Genomic DNA, 23,075 nt, shown 5'->3' on the forward strand with positions numbered 1-23,075 from the left:
TCAGGTCCTGGTCCCAGGGTCCTGGGATCCAGCCCCCATTGGGCTCCCTGCTCAGCGGGAAGCCTGCTTCTCCCTCTCCCACTCCCCCTGCTTGTGTTCCCTCTCTTGCTGTCTCTCTCTCTCTGTCAAATAAATAAAATTTTTCGAAATAAAAATAAAAGAATGATCAGAAAGTAATTCTTTAAAAGTCTAACTTACAGTGTTATCTTTACAAAAATAGTTATGGTAGATAAAATTGTTTGATATTTAGTTTACATATCAGTACCCTTAGTTTATATCAGTACTTAGTTTATATAAGTACCCCTGAATGCATCTTAGAATTCTCTCACCAAGTATTTTCAAAGATTTCTTATCATTTGAAGTCATACTCCATCAAAATTCACATCTCTCACTAATAAACATTATCAAACTAATAATTATTTTTTAAAAGTGACAACTTTAAATTCTGAATTCCAATAAGAGTTAAATGCAACATGCCATTTGTGTTAATAAGACATATACATTAATTGCTAAAATGCAAATTAATACTTAAGGCTTTGATTTTAATATCTAAAAATACCCATTCATTTAACCAAAATTGTTGAGGAAAAATTTTAACACTAAAAAAATGACCAATAAGAAAAAAACCAAGGAAGTAATTTGCCATGTGTTTCTTAAAAAGTTTTATATGTCTATTGGTAGAACAACCAAGCACTCTTTCCCCTGGATTCACAGACTGCCACTGATATTAAAATACAGGGGCACCTGGATGGCTCAGTCAGTTGAGTGTCCCAACTCTCGGTTGTGGCTCAGGTTGTGATCTCATGGGGAGTGAGATCAAGCCCATGTTGGGCCCTGCTCTCATTGGGGAGTCTGCTTGAAGATTCTCTCCCTCTACCCCTCCCCTTCCCCTGCTCACATGCTCTCTTCTCTCTAAAATAAAGCTTTAAAAAAAATTAAAATACAAATAAAGTGTAATATACCCAATTGCTCCTGTTTGTCCCATATGAAAAGATTAAAGACGAATATGAGCAATAAACACCTAACAGTTTTCCTAATTTAAATGAGTATATTTTGAAACAATCTATTGGCAATCCTAAATTGTGAAAAACCCACAAATGTTAGATATTGTTAGTAAATAACAAATGCAACAAAATCAAAACAGAAATGCCTAAAGAAAGATATCAAATTATATCACAGAAAAGGATTATTTCCTTAAGTGATCACTTCTACCAGTTGAAGTGAAATGTAATCAAATGTAAATGTAAGGCGCCCCTGAATTTTTTTTCTTTTGTTTCTCATTTTGTAACAATAATCCTTGTCAGGACATTCTCTAACCTCTTATGCTCATTCTCCTCCTCACCAAAAGTAATACATTTACGTCACAAAGCGCCCTCTGACAGTAGAATTGTTATTCCCTGGGGTGCCTGGGTGGCTCAGTCATTAAGCGTCTGCCTTCAGCTCAGGTCATGATCCCAGGGTCCTGGGATCGAGCCCCGCATCGGGCTCCCTGCTCTGCAGGAAGCCTGCTTCTCCCTCTGCCACCCCCCCTGCTTGTGTTCCCTCTCTTGCTGTGTCTCTCTCTCTCTGTCAAATAAATAAATAAAATCTTAAAAAAAAAAAAAAAAAAAAAAGAATTGTTATTCCCTGAACTCCACAACAAAACACTGAACACAGAAAATCAAAACGAAATGTAACCACCAGTGCAGAAATTTATCTATCTGTTTCAAAACAACTGCTATATGATAGTTACAGTACAGAGTCGACATAGATGGACACATTACTTCAAACTTTCTCAACAATCTATTAAATACTATAGTCTCTATCTTTTATGTATCATTTAAGATATGAAAAAGCATCTCTACTACATTAATCAGTACATAAGATCCTAAGAATAATAATATAGGATAAAGCTTATGGCCTGTCCAATTCAATGGGATTAAGTAATACTTGGGGGTAAAATAATTATCTTCATAATGTCAAAACACATACCTGGCTTCTTCTAATAACATACTAAGCTGCTATCTTGTATATTTAATCCTGTGTATTTTTACGTAATATATTCTACTAAGGGAAGAGAATCCTATAATTTATAATTCCCATGCAATGTATTAAAAATAACCTTAAGTAATCAAAATATTCAATTAATTAAAAAGGAATTTTTAAAGTATAAGTAATAAAAATTGATGTCAGGAACTTATGCAAAAGAACAACCTTCATACTGAAATGAAATACCAAGAGATTTTTCTCATTTGCTATACCTTCTTCATCTCCTGTACCATACATCACAACTTAAGTTCAGAAGGGGGTTTAAAATTTTTCAGTTACTAAGGAAAAATGATTTCATTATATAATAATGCTAAGACAAGTACACTAATTCAGTTTATAGAAAAATTTACTTGTATATGTTAGAGAAAAAAGGATTTTATGATTTCTTAATTGTAATAAATTCAGTGATACTTTTATTTCTCAAATATTATACAAAATTCATGTTTTGCTTTTTTTTTTCTTTACAAATTACTTTGCTTTCAGTCTTCAAAGATTCCATAGCATAGTCTGTTTTTTCCCTTATCTCTAAGATTTTTCCATGTTTTCCCCCAAGGAAAATCTTCACAGGTGCCTATATAAAACTTCATTAGTGAAATACAAATCAAAACCACAATGAGATATCACCTCAAGCCTGTTAGAATGGCTATCATCAAAAAGTAAGAAATAACAAGTGTTGGAGAAGATGTGGAAAAAAGGGAATGCTCATTTACTATTGGCAATAATGTAAACTGGTGCAGCCACTATGAAAACTAGCATGGAGGTTCTTCAAAAATTAAAAATAGGGCACTCCTGGTTGGCTCAGTTGGCTGGGGATCCGATTCTTGATTTTGGCTTGGTTCATGATCTCTGGGTCATGGGATCAGCTCCGAGTCAGGCTCCACATTCAGCACAGAGTCTGCTTGGGATTCTCTCTCCCTCTGCCCCTCCCCCCACTGGTATGATCTCTCACTCTAAAATAAATAAATAAATCTTTAAAACCAAAATAATTAAAAATGTAACTACCGTATGATCCAGCAATTCCATTTCTGAGTACATATCCAAAGGAAACAAAATCCCTATCTTGAAAAGATATCTACACCCCCATGTTCATGCATCATTATTTATAAGAGCAAAAACATGGAAATACCCTGGGTCCATCGATGAATGAATGGGTAAATTAAATCTGGTAGAGATATATAATGGAATATTATTCAGCCATAAAACAGAAGGAAACCCTAGCTATCTGCAACAGCATAGCTGGATCTTGAGGGAATTACACTAAATAAGTCAAAAGCAAATATTGTATGATCTCACTTATATGTGGAGTATTTCTTTTTTAAACCCCAAAATTCATAAATAAAGAGTACAGATTGGTGGTTGCCAGAAGCTGGGGGCGGGGGGGTGGAATAAAAGGTTAAGGGTGGTCAAAAGGTACAAACTTCCAGTTAAAACATAAATATGTCCTAATTAATTAATTAATTAAAAGGGGGGGAGTGCCTGGGTGCCTCAGTCAGTTAAGCATCTAACTCTTGATTTCAGCTCAGGTCATGATCTCAGGGTGGTGAGATGGAGCCCCAAGGTGGAGCCTGCTTAAGATTCCCTCTCTCTCCCTCTCCTTCTGCCCCTCTCCCCATGCTCTCTCTCTAAATAAATAAATCCTGGGGATGTAATATACAACATGGTGACTATAGTTAATACTGTATTGTCTATTTGAAAGTTGCTAAGATAAATCTTTTTTTTTTTTTAAACATTTTATTTATTTATCTGAGAGAGAGAGCGTGCACACAAGCACATGCACATGAGGTGGGTTGGGAGGGGGGAGGGAGAGGCACAAGCAAGCTGACTCTACCCCCAAGTGTGGAACCCAATGCGGGGCTCCATCCCAGGACCTTGAGATCATGACCTAAGCTGAAATCAAGAGTCGGCTGGCCACTTAACCACTTAACCAACTGAACCACCCAGGCGCCCCTAAAACAATAGCTCTTAAAAGTCCTTATCATAAGAAAAAAACCGTTTTAACTATGTGCTGCAATGGATGTTAACTAAACTTACTGTGGTAATCATTTCACAGTATACACATACATCAAATCATATGTTGTACACCTAAAATTAATACAAGGTTATATGTGAATTATCTCTCAATAAAAAGAAAGAGAGTTAATGGAGGAAGGGAAGGATAAATTATTAAGAAAAACAGGGGAAGAAACCTGTAAATTATTCACTGAAGGGTTTGTGCTAGAGATTTTCTTTTCTCTTAAAAGAATAAACAAAGGTATATCCAAAGAATAAAAGGATATAATAAATATTACTCAATTATCTTTCAAATAATACTCTTCAGAATATTCAGGATTTTTGTTTTCAGAATATTCTTTAATTAGAAAAGGCAAGACAAATTCTGATCAGTGATAAAAACATAAGATTATTCCAAAATTAAAAGAAGTATCTATTATGTGAGCTACTCTCATAAATCAAACCCTTACTATTTAATTTATACACATCAGGCTTGTCTGAGAAGAATGTAAGGCAGTGTGCAACATTATATACTTAGAAAGAAACAAACCAAGATAACATAAACTAAGAGTAAGACAAAATACATTTCAAACAGTGGGAGTAAGTACAAACAAAATGGAACCTAGGTTATACCTTCACTAGCCTCTTTATCCTTTGCCAAATTCCTCACCCACTTAGCATTCTCATCTGATTTGACCATTCCTAACCCAACCTAAGAAGTCCCTGGGTTTTTCCCTCTCTTGCTCCTGGACAGCTGAGCATTACTGGAGAAAAATCAATTAATCACACTTAATAAACCAATTCACTGAACATTCTTGGTATATAGCCTCAGCAAGTCATCTGTGATTTTTTTTCCAAAATAACTACTGGAAACTATCTTCTGTCTTCTTAAGCCACCATCATCATCCCAATTCCTTTCCCTTTCCACAGACTACTATTTCACTGGAAAGTCAGAGCTTGTCTAATGTGAACTTATTCAACTTCCCTACTCTCCATAAATAATTACCTCTGTATCTTTATTCTTTCCTGTCACATGTCTTAAATCAGTCCAGAATAAGCAGTGAACTGTTGTGGTACGGACCAAACAGAAAGCATCCAGATCTCAAACTAGTATCTCCCAAAAGCAGTGCTGATACTGGAAGAAAAAAAAAAAAAAGCTGCACAGGAGGTGCTTAGAACAGTCTATCAAGCAGAACATGGTATTTGAGAAGGGAAGATTGCATAGTAATTTTAGCTAGCAATGAACATAAGGGGTATATAAGTAGAAAGGGTGTTACCAAGTACACAGAGCGTAAAGACAGCAAAAGGAGTAATTGGTAACATTCAGAAATGTGTACCAGTAGGTTCTGTATAAATTTAAGCCAATAATGGGCCCAATCATGAGATTAGGGTCCAGGAACCCTTTCCCTAAGACAAAAGGACCTTTCTAGGACCTCTTTTCCTAAGAAAAACACTAAGAAGAACTAAATGGAAACTAAGCAGAGGTTAGGCAGTAGTGTGCTAATCTAACACCTAATTATGGAAAAAGCCATTATTCGTAGCACTTCCCAATTTCCGCATTATGCATACTACTAACCATGGTCAATTTCAAAATACCAATATGGCATCAGAGAATGCAGAATGGGGAAAAGATGCATAGTAGCATACCATTACAGTTTTTCTACCATACATTTATAATAGACTTAGGCAAAGAGTATAGGTAATAACAAAATATTTGGGAAGTGAAATTGCTTTAATATTTATTATCTTTAACATAACTTCAAAATTAAACTGAAAATGTTAAAAAGCATAAAGTGCCTCTCCCAATTGAGATACACTAAAGAAAAATATAATTCCATAAAACTTACTCCAAAACATATACTCAATTGCTAAGAAAAACTAAGTTAATTTCAGAGGCCAAAAGAAATTTGATCACTAAAAACAAGAAGATATTGAAGACTTCACTTTGCCACAATATTAGCTTCTTTTACTTTAAAACACTGTAACCAATGCATAGGACCCTAAGTAGTTTTAGGTCTTTTTAGGACAGCTTTTTTTTTTTTTTTTATTACTTTAAATTTATTTATTTATGTATTTATTTACTTTGCCAATTGACTTTTTCACTGAGGATGTAGACCCTGAAATGTTCCAAGTTTCATGTGGTAGTCTAAGTTTCTTTTTTTTTTTTTATTCTTATGTTAATCCCCATACATTACATCATCAGTTTTAGATGAAGTGTTCCATGATTCATTGTTTGTGCATAACACCCAGTGCTCCATGCAGAATGTGTAGGACAGCTTTCTAAAACAGTCTAAGCAAGGCAGTGTATGTGAAATTCTTCCAGAAACTTACATACTGGAAACCAGAGCTCTGCTGGCAGAGCAATATTAGGAAAGTTCATAACCTCATTTAAGGAGAGAACTGCGTATCTCCATGTCAAAGATCATGACTAAGTACCCTGGCCCCCGAGACTACCAAACTGGCTTTCAATTTAGAAACACCCATCTATGGGGCACCTGGTTGGCACAGTTTGTTGGGAGTCTGACTCTTGGTTTTGGCTCACGTTATGATCTCAGGGTCATGGGATTGAGCCCCACATCGTGCTCTGTGCTCAGTGGAGTTTGCTTAAAGACTTTCTCTCCCTCTACTCCTTCCCCCTGCCGTGTGCACATGCTCTCTCTCTCTCAAATAAATGAATAAATCTTTTTTAAAAAGGCAAAAAAATACCCACCTAGGATGATTATTAACACTGCTGACATTCTAATAAGCTACAGCATTTTTTTAGTAAATTCCGGCTTCAAAAGCACATATATAAAATGTATATATAATATATATATAATATATAATATATAATATATATACACACTCCGTTATAATTGAAAAGGGCAGACTAGTAGGACTGTCTCAAGACAAACTGATAAAAGAACACTATGAGGGACGCCTGGGTGGCTCAATCGGTTAAGTGTCTGCCTTCAGCTCAGGTCATGATCCCAGGGTTCTGGGATCGAGTCCCACATCAGGCGGCTTGCTCAGCGGGGAGCCTGCTTTTCCTTCTGCCTGCCACTCCCCCTGCTTGTTCCCTCTCTCTCTCTGACAAATAAATAAAATTAAAAAAAAAAAAAAAGAACACTATGAAAAAGCAATCCTGTGAAAATGGTTAAAGAATGTAAGCTTCCTAATAAAATGAACAGAGATTGCTTTATTAGATAAAACAATGAGGTCAAAAAAACATGCTTAATGTGTTTGACAAACACGACTTTTCGTATAAGTTACCATTTAAGAACCTGGGGTTTACTCTTTTCTAAAAGTAGAAAGGTAATTTGCCTAAAAAGAACACAGGTTTATTCCAAAGTTTTCTGTGTTCTAAATTCTTCCTATATAAAATCAGCCTATTAAAACTTGAGCACTTGTCTCTCTCTTGGACTAAAATTAAGGAAAGGATAAAATTCATCATACATAAGCTTTTATCAAACATCTGTAGTAATGTAATATACCTAAGTTAATGAAAAAAAATTTAGAAACATGTCAAATGTTTCTAGATTTGCAAAGAACGGTTAAACATAAATATAACTAGCACAAATGAAAAATACCAAAAGTAATAAAAGGACGAATATGGAGGTAAATTCCTAATAAATTCATTCAATTTCAAAACAAAAATAAAGCATTTGAGAAATTCTTATAATAAAAGAGAATTAACAGACATGAGACAGAATTCATGCTTTAACCATTGCTAAGATACCACAATAGCCTCAATTAACTAAAAATTCATTTCCCAAAAAAACTATTACAGGTTTATTCATATATTATAATAAATATTTATTACTAAGGTGTTCTCACCACAAAAACGACAATGGAAATTATGCGAAGTGATGATATGTTAATTAGCTTCATTATGGTGATTACTTCACAATGTATACATATGTCAAATCATTAAGTTGTATATCTTAAATATATATAGTTTTTAATTGTCAATTATACTTCAACAAAGCTGGAAAAATATTTATAAAAAATTTTAAAAATGTGCTGAAAACTTTATTGTGAAGCCATACAACACTTCATCTTACACTGTTGAAACAGAGCGAACCGGTTCTAACATTAAAATCTCTTTCATTTTACTTACCAATAACTGTTCTTGGTCTTTCTTGGCATCCTCGTAAGAGGAGGGTCCAGACATCCAAGGTGGTAATGGAGTTTACAGGTATCACACAATAAAAGAAGATGTTGATCATGGTTCTTCTTACAAATTCCACAACTTTGAATAAAGGCAGCAAATAAAGGATTAGAATAATAATTATCTTAGTGAAACAGCTATTCATAGCATATTTTTTCAATTTCAAAATCTCACCTTGATTAACTTAAAATTTCTTCTGTTAAAATCAATTACCTTTTCATAACACATGCTTTTTTTTTTTAATTCTTATGTTAATCCCCATACATTACATCATTAGCTTTAGATGTAGTGTTCCATGATTCATTGTTTGTGCATAACACCCAGTGCTCCATGCAGAATGTGCCCTCTTTAATACCCATCACCAGGCTAACCCATTCTCCCACCTCCCTCCCCTCTAGAACCCTCAGTTTGTTTTTCAGAATCCATCGTCTCTCATGGTTCGTCTAACACATGCTTTTTTATAACATCAATTCTTATTAGCTCTAAATATTTTTGAGACTGTAGAAAAATAGCTGGATCTAATATAAATATTGCTCTAGAGTCAAACTTTTCAGAGAAAGGCATCTATAAGATAGTGTTCTCAACATCATCACTATCTTAATTTTAATTATCACTTAAAACTCATTTAATATTAGCTTAATTTTTCTCTAGAAAAGTAACTACTGAACAAAAAATTTTTCCAATTTTCTACTAGTCTAAAACTATAAAAGAAGTTAATTTACAATCAAAATTCAGTTTATTTTCTATCATTAATTACAAACATTTCAAAGAGCCTTGGAACATAAAAATAAGCTAAATTTATAAATAAGACTTTTCGAAATCTGACTTTGAGTCTTAAAAATATACTTTTTTTTTTTTTTTTTAAGATTTTATTTATTTGACAGAGAGAGACACAGTGAGAGAGGGAACACAAGCAGGGGGAGTGGGAGAGGGAGAAGTAGGCTTCCCGCCGAGCAGGGAGCCCGATGTGGGGCTCGATCCCAGGACCCTGGGATCATGACCTGAGCTGAAGGCAGACGCTTAATGACTGAGCCACCCAGGCGCCCCTACCAATTGGTATTTATTGCAAAGGATGGGGCGTTTTACTATTGGTGTTACTGTTACTTTGATTTTTGTTTGTTTTCAAGGAATCCAACTTCTCTTGTGAAAAAAGGCAACTTTACTCCTAGAGCACAAGCACCTCGACCTGAAAATCCAGGGTCTTTTTTGTATTGGGAACATAAAGAGTGAAGGAGAAGTTGAGAATCTATAAGAGCCATCCATTCATGTACAGAAACAATGATATTTGAATTTTTAAGTTATCCTAGAAAAAAAAAAGATCATATAAATGCAACTACAACTAGTACTTGGTCTCAATGTTGCTCAGAGTAAAAAAGGAAAATCACCTAAAATACATTCTGAAACAAAATGACCTGTAGTGATAAGTCAGAAGCACTGTGATATGTGTGATGGTTCCAAACGAACCAACTTCGTTTAGAAAAGCTAGACTGAGAATGTGCTAGTCTTCATATTGCACAATAAAACACTAGTGGGCTTTTTTCCTACATTTCAAGGAAGTCATTTGCTATTACCTATGGAGGGAGCCTCCAGCCAAGAATGGAAAGTAATTATGGAGATTGATATTGTTGTTATTCCTGCTATTTCTGAGAAAGGAAGAAGTTGTGGGGAGAATATTTATATATTTACATAAATATATATAGATATGTATGTGAATATATACATTTGTATGTGTATATAACTTTCCCCACTTAATATGATCAGTTACATTAAAAAAGTAAGATCCTAACCTATTCATATATGGAAAGAAGTCTTGGCTATGTAAAATTACTATAAATGGTGACCACTATAAACTATTGAGACAAAAAAGTAAAAAACAAAAACACTTCTGTAAATAAATTACAACTGAGCACAGAAAAAAATAGATTCAAATCTAGAACTTACCTTCATTATCCACCACTGTACAAAGACAGTAATTCACTGTCTGTGATACCTATCACTACCTAAAAACACATGAAAAGATCTAAAACTCATTAAAGTAAAATAAAATATAAATGCACATTTATATATCATTTTAATTATTTAAGAAAATAACCATCTACATTATTTAAAGTCACTTTCCAATTCCCCAAAGAGGACTGACTGTTCATTTCCATGGAACTTATGGACATACATCTCCACCTATTTAAAGGATATAAGTCACTTATCATTAAAAGAGGAGCAAAAACCTCTTCTGTCATTCAACCTAAAAAGCATCTTTGATGAAGATATTCACAAAATGAATTTCAAATGCATTTAACATAAATTCTAGTACGGACATAATTCATTCACAAATATTTGAAACATCTTGTTATTAAAAGTTTGAGTTTAAAAAGCACAATATTAATCTGTTATCATTTTATTACTTGCCTATAAAGTACTGCAGGAAGAATAGATGTCTTTTGTGTGCCTCCTTCTTTTTTACTTGGTTTTCTCTCCTTGGGTGCTCGCAAAATTGCCGGTATGTTCAACTTCTATTGATTTGAACAAATGCAGTTTATTTTGTTTTAAAGAAAAAATATAAAGCAACATTCTCCTCTATTTGCCACTCAAGTCAACTAAATATGCTAGAATTGTGAAGGGGAAATGTTTTACCAGCTATTATACCAGCAAAAAGAATTAAAATGAGTTTCTGTCTCATAGTTACTTCCATTAGAAACCTGTATTTACATACTTCCATCAATTTTCAGTGGAACACTAAAATATTATGAAAATTAAACTTCTACTTTGGCTTTAAAAAGTGAAAGACAAGGACAAGCATTTAAGAGCTTAAAAAAAACCCACACACAATACATTTGACAAATAGAATATTGAAGCAGTTTATTTTCCTCAACATCCCAGCTACACTGGTGTTCCACAGGTTAATTAGAAAAATTATCTTATTGGACCAAACTCTCCATAAAGTGAATGAGATTCTTTTTGGTTTTCTACTAATCTGTAGTATGCTGGCTTCTGAGACAGCAACCATCTATCAAAGTCATTTCTCAGTGGCCCGGTGGGCCGGCATCTGTTCAACCAACTGGAAAAAAGTGTCATGCAAGTGGTACAAATGATTTTTACTTCTGTGTATTTTACATTTGCACAAGGAAATGTGTGAACTTTTGTTAAAAAGTCATTTGATAAATGAAAACACCCTTTTATGGTAGATAATTTTTTACACTAAGTAGGAGATTCTTATGAGACGATCTTGCAAATCAATCCAAAAGATAATGCTAGCTTGGCAAATAAACTAATAATAGTCTTGTACTCAACATTAACTTCTCTAAATATAAAACACCATAATCTTCCAAAAATCCATCAACAACCTATCAATAGGAAGAAAGGTCAACTCTTCATAGCTGACTGCTTATTCTCACTTCTTAAATTACGTTATTCATTATAATATAAGCCACATACATCCTGTTCACAAAAAAAAGCATCTTCAAAGCTAGCATAGCACAATACATATCAGTATGTATTACTTTCTAAACTACTAAGTCTACACGAATTGTATGATAAATTTGACCCTACGTAAACCTCCGAAATAAGTACAATGAAAAATCTCTCTTCTTTGATAAGCCTCCTTCACAAATAAGACTACTTTCATTGTAAAAGGACCACAATGAGTCTCCATCATCCTCTAAAATATAATTGAAATTATTTGAATGAATTTTTAATTTATGTGCTATATACATAACTAAAAAAAAAAAAAAAAATTCAAAGAAATCTATTTGGCAATGATTCTTCTTTTCAACACCAAGAACTTTAACCAGGTAAAAATGCTCAAGGATAAAGTAATTTTTGTCATTACCACAGTGATATCTACTGAAGGTGAAAAACTACACTTTAGCATTAAAGTTTCAAAACCCATCTCTTACACAGCTCAAAACCAAATCAACACAAAAACGAATCTCTCTAGTTTGCTTTTAAAATTTTACATCTAAAAAAAAGAAAACTAAATATAACAGAAGAACAGGATAGAAAAAAATAATGTGGCAAGGAATCTAACTGCTAAATTAGAGATTAGAAGAATTTGATAGGAGTAATTCATGCTTCAAATCTTAGTTTCATCACAAATGACAGGTCAATCAGTTAGAACCAATGAAAAAGTTTTGCGAACAAGATAGCTGTTAAAACAACCAAATTAGGCTACAGGTTCTCAGTAGGCAGTTTTCAATGCTCTAGATGTATTTCAGGCATTATCATTACCCCAGAGGATTAGCTGCCCCTAATCAAACAGAATTTTTTAGTTAGGAAAATTGTATCAGAAATCTGATCTTTGAAAATAATATACAGAGTAAGAATAGGAGATAGCAATTGGAAAGAAACTAACCTGCCCTGTGATTCTGCCTAGTAAGGCCCAAATTCCTTGCCCTTCGCTTCGAAGTTTTCCATTGAGGTTCTGTAGTTCTTCTAAAGATTCACAGAGCTACAATGTAAATAATCCAAATCAGTAAACCATTAAAATACACAGTAAAACATGGGAAAATTTAAATAATTTATCAACAAATGTCCAAGAGTATCTGTATTGATAGTACCTATTTTTAACATATTTTGTCATGATACCCTGAGAGGAGGCTATCCAGTTATTGAATAAGCAGCACCAATAAGATATAAGCATTTTGTTTCATGTTAGCATTTTTACTGATGATATTTATATTTATCATTCCATTATAGTTTTCTACATAATTTCAAACACATTCTGCTAATTAATCCTTGAGTTTTTAAAGATGCATTTCGACCATTTTCTCAATGAGAAAACTAAGGATCATAGGGTTTCTGTGACTTGACCAAGATCACAGAACTAGCAAGAATCCCCAGGTCTTCTGAATATAATCCCAGTACTCTTTTCTTTCACTACAGTGTGGCTGATACTGGAAACGTACCTCTTACTAATTTTTTATCACTTAAAATGTTATCTAACAATAAGTCAGTATCGGCCTTATATGCTCGTGTTACTTATTACCTAACATTTTAGCCACACCTTGCTTTTATAGGATATTTCTTTTGATTTCCCTCATCATTACAATGAAGATGCAGAATGGAAATTTAAATTGGGGGGTATTTTTCTTAAATCAAAAGTAACATTGCAAAATAATTTAAGATAAAAACAGTAATTTAAAGCAAGTTTCTAAGTTTTCTACAAACTTAGAGAAGTTCTATAGTACACTAGTTAGGAACAAGGAATGGAGTCAGACTGGCCTCAAACCCCAACTCTATGACTTGACTACCTACATTGAGTCTGGGCAAGTAACTTCACCTCCTTAGATTCAGTTTTTGCCTCTAAAAATGGGAGCCATAATTATAGCTCACATTATAAAACTGAAGTGAAAATTATATGAGTTAATATATGTAACATGCCCAAATTGTACCTAGCACATAGAAAGTACTTAGTTTTATGGATGATAATGAAGACAGTAAGAATAGGAAGTGTAGAGAAGGGCCTAAACACTTCATAAGAATTTCAAAATGAGACATAAATAGAAAATCTCTAAAGTAACAAATGACATCATCCATAGGTCTATGATATTATGTTGTTTTGTAATCAACTTACCTTATTATATTCCACATGGAGCTTTTCCTGTTCATTCTCTAATTTATCCTTTATATTCTTTTGTTCAGCCATATTTTCCTGAATTTGAATCATGCGCATATTTCTCTCTATTTAAATTAAATATCCAATTTTACTTTAGTAGAAAATAAAAGCTGATTTACAAAACACACAAAGGAAGAAGCTAGCCATAAAGATGATCACATGGATAATCTTACATTGTTTACAACACTTTTAACCCTATTCACAAATACAGGAACTCAGCATTTTTATAACAACCCACAACTTACTAGGAAAATAAACATGCTTTTTCCTTAATATATTTAGCATGGCTAATAAATTTCTAAAAATTGACAGTACAACAAATATTTTCAATAGCAAATTGTTCTCATTGACAATGTGCATATATTAGTGTCTATACTGACCAAAGTAATAATTCACAAAATCAGCAGTGAGAGCAGGTTGCTTATGCTTTCTCCTTCCATCCACACTAGAACTAGTATCTGAATTGTCCACTGGAAAGATATCTGTACTGATCCCCATTAGCTCTGCTTTCCGCATCAGCTTACGAATGGCTGAAGCACTGCTAGTGAGTGGTCTGGGCAATTTTTCCCTTGGAACCCAGGCCTGGGGTCTGGTAGATCGAGCTAGTTCTGCTTTGGCACGATACTGCTGAAGCCGGGCATTGATCCTTGCCTATAAAAGAAATGCATACAAATTTTAAAAGATATTAAAATGTAACATATTCCCTATGATTTCTACTTGCATGCTTAGAGAAAGTAAAGATAACCAGAATTTCCTATATCAAGGCACGTTATATCTATCCACAGTTATTAAGATATACTATATTATTCTTGGGTTACAATAAAGTAGGTCTACTCCTAGTTACTATTCTATGTCCTAATCTGTGATCAGAGTTGTCAGAAACTAATTTGATTAAACTGAAATTTCTCTTCTCAGTAACTCCAAGTCTCTATAAAGTCATCTTAATTTACCTAGAAATACATTTTAAAAGATGGGCAAACTGATCAGATCCTTTACATAAACAAACAATGGAATAGACTGAAAAAAAGATATGTCCAATATATTGCACTGATAGAATAATTTCCTCTAAGCCACATTTTTTCAATGTATTTGGAAATATGCTTCATAAAAGGCTGCTCTGTTGACTAGATGAGGGGTACTCATCAGCTACAAACTACACTCACCATTTACCTTAATTACAATCCACTTCCTAGGTCACTAACCACATTTCATAACTATACTTCACATGTCATTGGCACACACACACACAAGATCTGAAATGCATAACCTTGAAAGAAAAAACATGACTTTTGGCATGAATCCCATACCTGTGCTTCCGGTGACAGTTGCTTCTCCCTCTCTTGCAAAGACATTTTACAATAGGATTGTAGAGCCAAGTAGTTTTTTCTTTTCCATTTTCTGTCTAACCTATCTGCATGCTGCTTACAATAAGCAAAAAATGGATCTGCTATATCCTATACCAAAAAACAGAAGGGGGGGAGTGAACATTTTTACTACAAAGGGTCATAAACAAGCTAACACAAGAGATAATATTTCCTTTTTGAAGAATCTCCTACAGTGTTGATATTTCTAAAATAAATTACAAAAGTAATTTTTACCCATAATGATAAAAATTGCTACTTTTGAAACTTAATCTTGTATATCAACCTCAAATTAACAACCACTTTTTTCTTTAAAGGGCCTTGTAGAGAAATCAAATCTTATGTATTGTACCTTGTGTACCTAAAAAATAATCACTGTTTAAAACAAATAGGATTTTAATAATCTTAGGTAGAGGCCATTATTAAATATTAAAGTTATGCATACACGGATTAATATTATAAGACAATATATCCAGAAAATACAAGACTAGCCAAAACAGATAAGTGGAACATTTTTAACTAGCTAGCAATGAATGCATAGACATATTCTACCCAGGACAACTGAACATGTTAAGTATCACCATTAACTCTTTATATAACTGTAAAACCTCAAATGGAAAACAGAGGTCTCTCACACCCATCTCTCATGATACTAACCTAATGGGTTACTCTTTTTATTCATAAGAAGTAGGGTGGGGAGGGGAGGGGAGGGGAGGGGAGGGGAGGGGAGGGAAGGGAAGGAAAGGAGGGAGGGAAAAGAAAAAAGAAAAGAAGAGAAAAAAGAAAAGAAATTTACTCTATCAAAAAAATAATTTGTAAATAGCCAAAACATGTAAACTGCATTGTAACTGCCAACAAAATAACAGGGAGTTCATTCTTTAGATCTGTCCTAAGGAGGAGAAATACAGATAAGCTCTCCATATAGTTTTTATAGCAGTTATGTTAAAAGGGTGTCTTAGAGTAAGGTGGGGTTTTACAACCCAAAGAGAAATGATGACACTAAAAAAGCAGCAAATGAAAAAGAACAGAAAGGGACATAATAATAATAATAATAACAGCAACAACAACAACAGTAAATTTAAGGTATCCTTAAAATAAAAAAAAGTACATGATTCAATTCTGTAGTGTGATATCCACAGATGTCACAATAGAGCACTGTGGATAACATCACAGAATTTGGAAACACAAAAGCCTGCAAATCTTCGGTCAGCTCCAAAATTTATGGGTTTTACAGCTTCAAACAAGTTGCTACACATCTCTGGGTCTCTTATTTGTAAAACAGATTTAATAATAACTACTTCGTATAGTTATAAAAGTAAAGAAACAAAAAGGTAGGTAGGAGATTGTTAACACACACACACATACGCACATAGCTGCTTTCTCATGAAATGTTCTAAATCTTGGTGACAGATGATGATAAATGAAAATAAAGATTATATCGAACCTCAGCCAAAATGGCCAGATCTAGAGAAGTATTTTATTATTTTAAAGTAGGTAAGGTTGAAACTGAGTTATCAGAAGTAGGATTCATGCTTACATAGGTGAATTAAACCTTAGGGCCAAGACACCGAATTAGGAAAAAGACCAGTCATCTCTGGTCTAAAAGATAGCTGAAAAGAAACAAGTAACCTAGGTAATTTTTTAAATTAATTAATTTGGGATCGAAGGACAATAAACCTAATTCTAAGGCCAGAATGACTAAGGAATTAATGTTGCTCAGAGAATGAACAGATATACCAAGCAAGTAACTATGACAGAAACCACTGTCTTCCAGTATCTATTCTCCCCATCTTCCCCTTAATAGAACCCTCTGAGTTTTTACTGAGTAAATGGTTACCCTGCCAGAAACTCTCTGCTTCAGCCTCCTTGCATTTAGATATGGGCATGTGGTAAGTTCTGGAAAATGAGAGGGGTGAAAATTCCAGACTATGCCCTTGAAAGGGAACTGCCTACTCTTAATCTTCTCTTTCCTCCTTCCAGTGGGTGGAACCCAAAGTAGAGATAAACCATCTCTGACATGTAAGAAAGTAAAACAGACTAAAGGAAGATGAAACAACAATAAAAGCACCTAATCCCTAGAACCAGACTCCCCTGAATATCAAATCAGTCTAGAATCTTGTATTAGAGGGCGCCTGGGTGGCTCAGATGGTTAAGCGTCTGCCTTCGGCTCAGGTCATGATCCCAGGGTCCTGGGATCGAGTCCCGCATCGGGCTCCTTGCTCCTTGGGAGCCTGTTTCTCCCTCTGCTTCTCTCTCTCTCTTTCTCTGTTTCTCATGAATAAATAAATAAAATCTTAAAAAAAAAAAAAAATAGAATCTTGTATTAGAGCTAATTCAACTTCCTTGTTCTTTAAACCACTAATTATTTGGGTTTTTTAAACCAGTTGAAATAGTGTTCTGATTAATGTATTGGTTAACTTGGAATATCCTTTCAAACTGCTTAGAGAAATGGAACTTTCAAGAAAGTTTCCCAATGGAAAAGGGAAAGATAAAAACATTTATCTGAATGTCTACTATGTGCCAGGCACAGGTGCCTTTTAACATACTATCTCATTTATTCTGTATCACTACCACTTGAGATAAAAGTTATTATTTTAATATCAATTTTATGGATAGAAAACTGAAAATGAGAGAGGTTAAGTTGCTGACCCAAGATCTGTGGCTAATAAGTAAGATCTCTTTTTCAACCACTACCTGACTGATTAGATTCACTTAAGGAGGTCTCTAAATAGAGATGAGTAGAGCCCAACTCTGGGAGATTCTGATTCAGTAAGTCTAAGGCAAAGATTTTAAATGAGAATGCTTTGAGAAACAGTACCAATAAACATAAATGAGTAAAGGAGGCTTGAAAGAAGCTATAAAATTATAAGACAAAAGTAAATGATGGGGGGAAAGGGGAAAATAATGAGGATATGAGAACTGTAGGGCTTGTGGCAAACTGGAATGTCCCACTTATAAAAGCATTCATACTCAAGATTTTCTAACACCTCCCATCAAACAAAATCTATCCACAGGTCAAATTTAGTCTGTGGGACTCTGAATTGCATGATTTGGTCTAAAATCTTAAAAATTTTTTTTTTTTTAACAAAGCTCCTTAGGTTTAAAAACAGTGTATTTTTACGAAAGTAAAAGATGCTTTATTGGTGTCTTGATAATAAAACTGAAGTATGTATTGAAACCAGAAAAGTGTAAATACTACAATAAGTTAGGAGCGTATTTGTCTTCCAATTATAACACCATCAATGTTCTTGTCTACCACACCTCAACCACCTAATTGCCATGACTATACCTACATTCTGCATTCTCTCCAAAATTTAATGCCTAAAATATCATTCTCTGAGCATCACCTTTTATCTGTCCTGGTCACTCCATCTGAGACCCAAGTTTCTAACACATTTGGAATCTTCAATGTACTTTCTACCTCCTGACTGCCTACAGCCCATGCACATCAAATGACTGCCCTCTTTACCTGACTATTCCATCAGTTAATTACTCTATTGCATGGAGCAATGACTCTTTCTTGTCCTCATCTAGTTTCACTTAACAAAACCTGAAGCACAGGTAACTCCAACTCTCCCCCGTACTTTGCACTTGTACCTGAGCAGCTGAACACATTCTCAAATTAATTTATTCTCCATTTTCATAGATAACTATTGAATAACTTCATCTCTCCCCTAGATCTTCGATAGCTCCTCCTTATTCCTGACTTGCAGATGCTGACCTTGTTTCTTTTTTCACTGGAGAGGGTTGGGAAGGGAGGAAAAAAGCAACAAAATGACAACTTCCATATCCTCCAATCACCACATACATCAATGTATCTGCATCCATATCCTCTGCCTGATCTTCTGTTACTATGGATAAACTGACCATTGTTCTTATTTAAGATTAACTTTCTTTCCTCTAGCAATTCAACTTCTCTCCTGCATTTTTTCTCTCTACTGGATCACTCCCTTCAGCATATTTGAGCATACAGCATACAAAACATACTGTAATTATCTTTTTTAAAGCTTTAAAGATCTTCTTTGGGCTCCCATATGCTGTTCAACTTCTAAACTCCTCTTTAAAGGAAAATTCTAAAGGCCTGTCCATATTAGCTATCTTTAATTCTATTCCACTCCCAAGTTTTCATGACTACTACCAACCACTTTCACCCTTCCCTCCTATGGTCTCAACACAATTGGTGGTCCTTTTAGACATTAGTTGGTTCACATGTACTCTATGAAAAATTCTTAGGGCTTTCCATCTCACAGTAAAAATCCGAAGTCCTGGGCACCTGGATGGCTCAGTCAGTTATACATCTGCCTTTGGCTCAGGTGGTTCTGGGATCGAGTCCCACGTCAGGCTCCCTACTCAGTAGGGAATCTGCTTCTCCCTCTCCCTCTGCCCCTCCGCCCTGCTCATGCTCTCTAATAAATAATAATAAAAACAAAAACAAAAACACCCTGCTACCATTAAAAAAACAAAAAACAAAAAAAAAACAAAAAAAACCCTCCAAAGTCCTTCCCATGTTCTTCCAAGTCCTACATGATATTCTATGACCGCCTTCCTTCCCTCTTACCAACCCTAGTCCCTAACTCTGTACCAGCCTCACCAGTCTCCTTGTTGGTCCTCAAACAAAGCATGTTCCTATCTCAGTCTCTGCATATTCTGTTCCCTCTGCCTGTAATGCTCTCCTCTCAAATAAATATATGTTCCCTACCACCTTCCTTACATATTTTCATAAAATCTCACCAGCATTACCCTATCTCCCTTACTCTCTAAATACTTTACCTTGCTTTGTATTTTTTCACAGTACTTATCACAATGTTGTTGTTTTTTTTGTTTTTTTTTTGTTTTTTTGCTGTCCTCTCCCCACCTGCCACTCAAATGTAAGCCACCTTAAAGAACATATGTTTTGGGCGCCTGGGTGGCTCAGTTGGTTAAGTGACTGCCTTCGGCTCAGGTCATGATCCTGGAGTCCCGGGATCGAGTCCCGCATCGGGCTCCCTGCTCGGCAGGGAGTCTGCTTCTCCCTCTGACCCTCCTCCCTCTCATGCTCTCTGTATCTCATTCTGTCTCAAATAAATAAATAAAATATTAAAAAAAAAAAAAAAAACATATGTTTTGTCTGTTTTCTTTAATGCCATCTGTATAGGGTCTGTAACAATGCCTAATACCAGTAGGTCAATATATCTGCTGAACAAATATACTGAATAAATGAGAATAAAACACATTAATTTGTAATCCTTAAATAGCTAAATGTAAAATATAGATAAGGTAAAAAAAACCCAAAAAACAGTAAGTCCTTATAGATAAGATTAAAAAAAAAAAAATAGAAGTTTCTGATTCTTCCAGGGAAATTTCTTTCTGTATTTATATTACTTCTTGTCCATACTAGACACTTGTGACACCTTTTAATATCATCCTGTATGGTTGTTTAACATTTCACTGTGTTTATTGTTTATCCCCACATAGGTGAATACTGTGCCTTAAAGCTGTTTTCATGCTCCCTGACAGACTTCTCCACTCCAGTACCTAGCTTACTGTCTTGCATGTATGCATAGGCCCTCAATCATGATTGACTGACTTCACTGAGTGCTACAAAGTTACTTTTGAATATACATTTCACTGCTAAGTAATATATAGGTCACCTCTTCACATAACTGGGTTTTAGAACATGAATTCAATAAGGACTCTATATTCATATTCCACAAATGCTTGCTGAGTTCTATTTTCTGCCAACTATTTGACATAAGATAATGGGAAAATCTACTGGAGTGAAAATATGAGAAAATTTTTCATTTTTAATAAGAAGAGAACCCTTGTTCTCTTCTTTTGAATTCTAAAATGAAGTGCTTAGAATCATTCCAACAATATTGAGACCAATAAGCTTAACAATAACAACAAAAAAGGAAACCATAAAGATGTTGATGGGATAGAAGGATAAAAGAGACTGGATTATTAAGCCACTAAAAAAACCCCAGAACTACTTATGTTTATACCTCCTGTCATATGAGATAGTTAATACATTACTATTAGGCCACTGCAGGTAAATGTTCTATTACTTGCTGTAAAAGCCTAGGTAAGATGCAACATCAAGAAGATGAACAGCCAAAACATATCTTAAAGGCCCCATGCATATTGGTATCAGACTCCAAATGTGGCTCTGAAATTTCCAGAAAATTAAAGGAGTTAATACATAATTCATTATATTTATAAGATAAAACCCCAACCAGGTAATAAGCTAACACAAAGCTGGAGGCATCATGTATCCTGATTTTAAACTGTATTATAAAGCTATAGTAATTAAAACTAGTAACAGATTGACATAAAAACAGACATACAGATCAGTGGAACAGAATAAAGAGCCCAGGGCTGCCTGGGTGGCTCAGTCGGTTAAGCGTCTGCCTTTGGTTCAGGTCATGATCCCAGGGCCCTGGGATATAGCCCCACATCAGGCTCCCTGCTCAGCGGAGAGCCTGCTTCTCCCTCTCCCTCTGCCTGCTGCTCTGCCTACTTGTGCTCTCTCTGTGACAAATAAATAAATAAAATCTTAAAAAGGGGGGGGGTGGCTCAGTTGGTTAAGCGACTGCCTTCGGCTCAGGTCATGATCCTGGAGTCCCAAGATCGAGTCCCGCATCGGGCTCCCTGCTCAGCAGGGAGTCTGCTTCTCCCTCTCCTGCTCCCCCCTCTTGTGCTCTGTCTCTAAATAAATAAATAAAATCTTTAAAAAAAAATAAAGAGCCCAGAAATAAGCCCATGCACGTATGGTCCATTAGTTTATAACAAAGGAGCCAAGAATATACAATGGAAAAGGACAGTCTCTTCAGTAAATGATGTGAAAACTGGATAGCCACACACAAAGGAATGAAACCTGATCACTATCTTACACAATGGATTAAAGACTTGAACGTAAGACTTGAAACCATAAAACTAGAAAAAAAAAAAATAGGCAGAAAACTGCCTGACAAAGGTTTTGGTGATTTTTTTTTAATCTAACATGAAAAGCAAAAGCAACAAAAGCAAAATAAATAGTGGGACTACATTATACTAAAAGACTGCACAACAAAGGAAACCATGAACAAAATGAAAAGGAATCTACTGAATGGGAGAAGATATTTGCGAATCATGTATCTGATAAGGGGCTAATATCCAAAATACGTAAAGAGCTCATATAAATCAACAGCAAAACAAAACAAAATTCAAACAATCTGATTAAAAAATGGGCAGAATATACGAATATTTTTCCAAAGAAGACATACAGATAGCCAAACAGTATATGGAAGACACACAGCATCATTAATCATCAGGAGAATGCAAATCAAAACCACACGACATATCATCTCAATCTGTTGGAATGGCTACTATCAAAAAGATAAGAAATAACAAGTGCTGGTGACGATGTGGAGAAAAGGGAACTTTTGTGCACTGTTGGGAATGTAAATTGGTGCAGCCACTACAGAAAACAGTATGGAGGTTCCTCAAAAAATTAGAAGTAGAACTACCATTGATCCAGCAATTCCACTTCTGGGTATTTATGCAAAGCAAAGGAAAACACTAACTCAAAAAGATATATACAACCCCATGTTCATTGCAGCATTATTTACAGTAGACAAGATATGGGAACCTAAGCGTCCAACAGTGGATGAATGGATAAAGAAATTGTGATATATGTTATACAATCATAAAAAATGAAATCTGCCATTTGCGGCAATATGGATAGACTCAAAGGCATCATGATAAGTCAAATAAGACAGACAGAAAGACAAATACTGTATGATCCCTCTTAAATGTAGACTCTTTAAACAAACAAACCAAAACACACACACACACAGAAAAGAACAAGCACACAGAAAGAACAAACCAGTGGCTGCCAGAGGAAGAGAGGGGAGAAGAGAAATGGGGTGAAGGGGGTCAAAAGATAAAAACAAACAAAATCACAACAAAAAAACCCAAA

General features: G+C 34.8%; 1 protein-coding gene across 17 annotated transcripts in view; it reads right to left on the reverse strand.

The window, feature by feature from the left end:
* The window catches only part of PHF14 (PHD finger protein 14), a 222,114-nt gene that overhangs the window by 151,467 nt on the left and 47,572 nt on the right, over positions 1–23,075 (reverse strand). For all 17 annotated transcript variants that reach the window (XR_010406513.1, XR_010406514.1, XR_010406515.1 and 14 more), the window contains exons 8-13: positions 15,086–15,232; positions 14,159–14,429; positions 13,737–13,843; positions 12,516–12,611; positions 10,574–10,677; positions 8,117–8,248 (exon numbers count right to left, since the gene is read on the reverse strand). Coding sequence is in view for 14 of the 17 variants with exons in the window: in XM_064575212.1 (XP_064431282.1) it covers positions 8,117–8,248; positions 10,574–10,677; positions 12,516–12,611; positions 13,737–13,843; positions 14,159–14,429; positions 15,086–15,232 (857 nt within the window). In the remaining 3 variants the exon portion in view is untranslated. The remainder of the gene's footprint in view (positions 1–8,116; positions 8,249–10,573; positions 10,678–12,515; positions 12,612–13,736; positions 13,844–14,158; positions 14,430–15,085; positions 15,233–23,075) is intronic.

This window comes from Mirounga angustirostris, unplaced genomic scaffold (assembly GCF_029215605.1).
Source record: "Mirounga angustirostris isolate CCGP_5_RB_7025 unplaced genomic scaffold, mMirAng1.0.hap1 SCAF_12, whole genome shotgun sequence".
Classification (NCBI taxonomy): Eukaryota; Metazoa; Chordata; class Mammalia; order Carnivora; family Phocidae; genus Mirounga; species Mirounga angustirostris.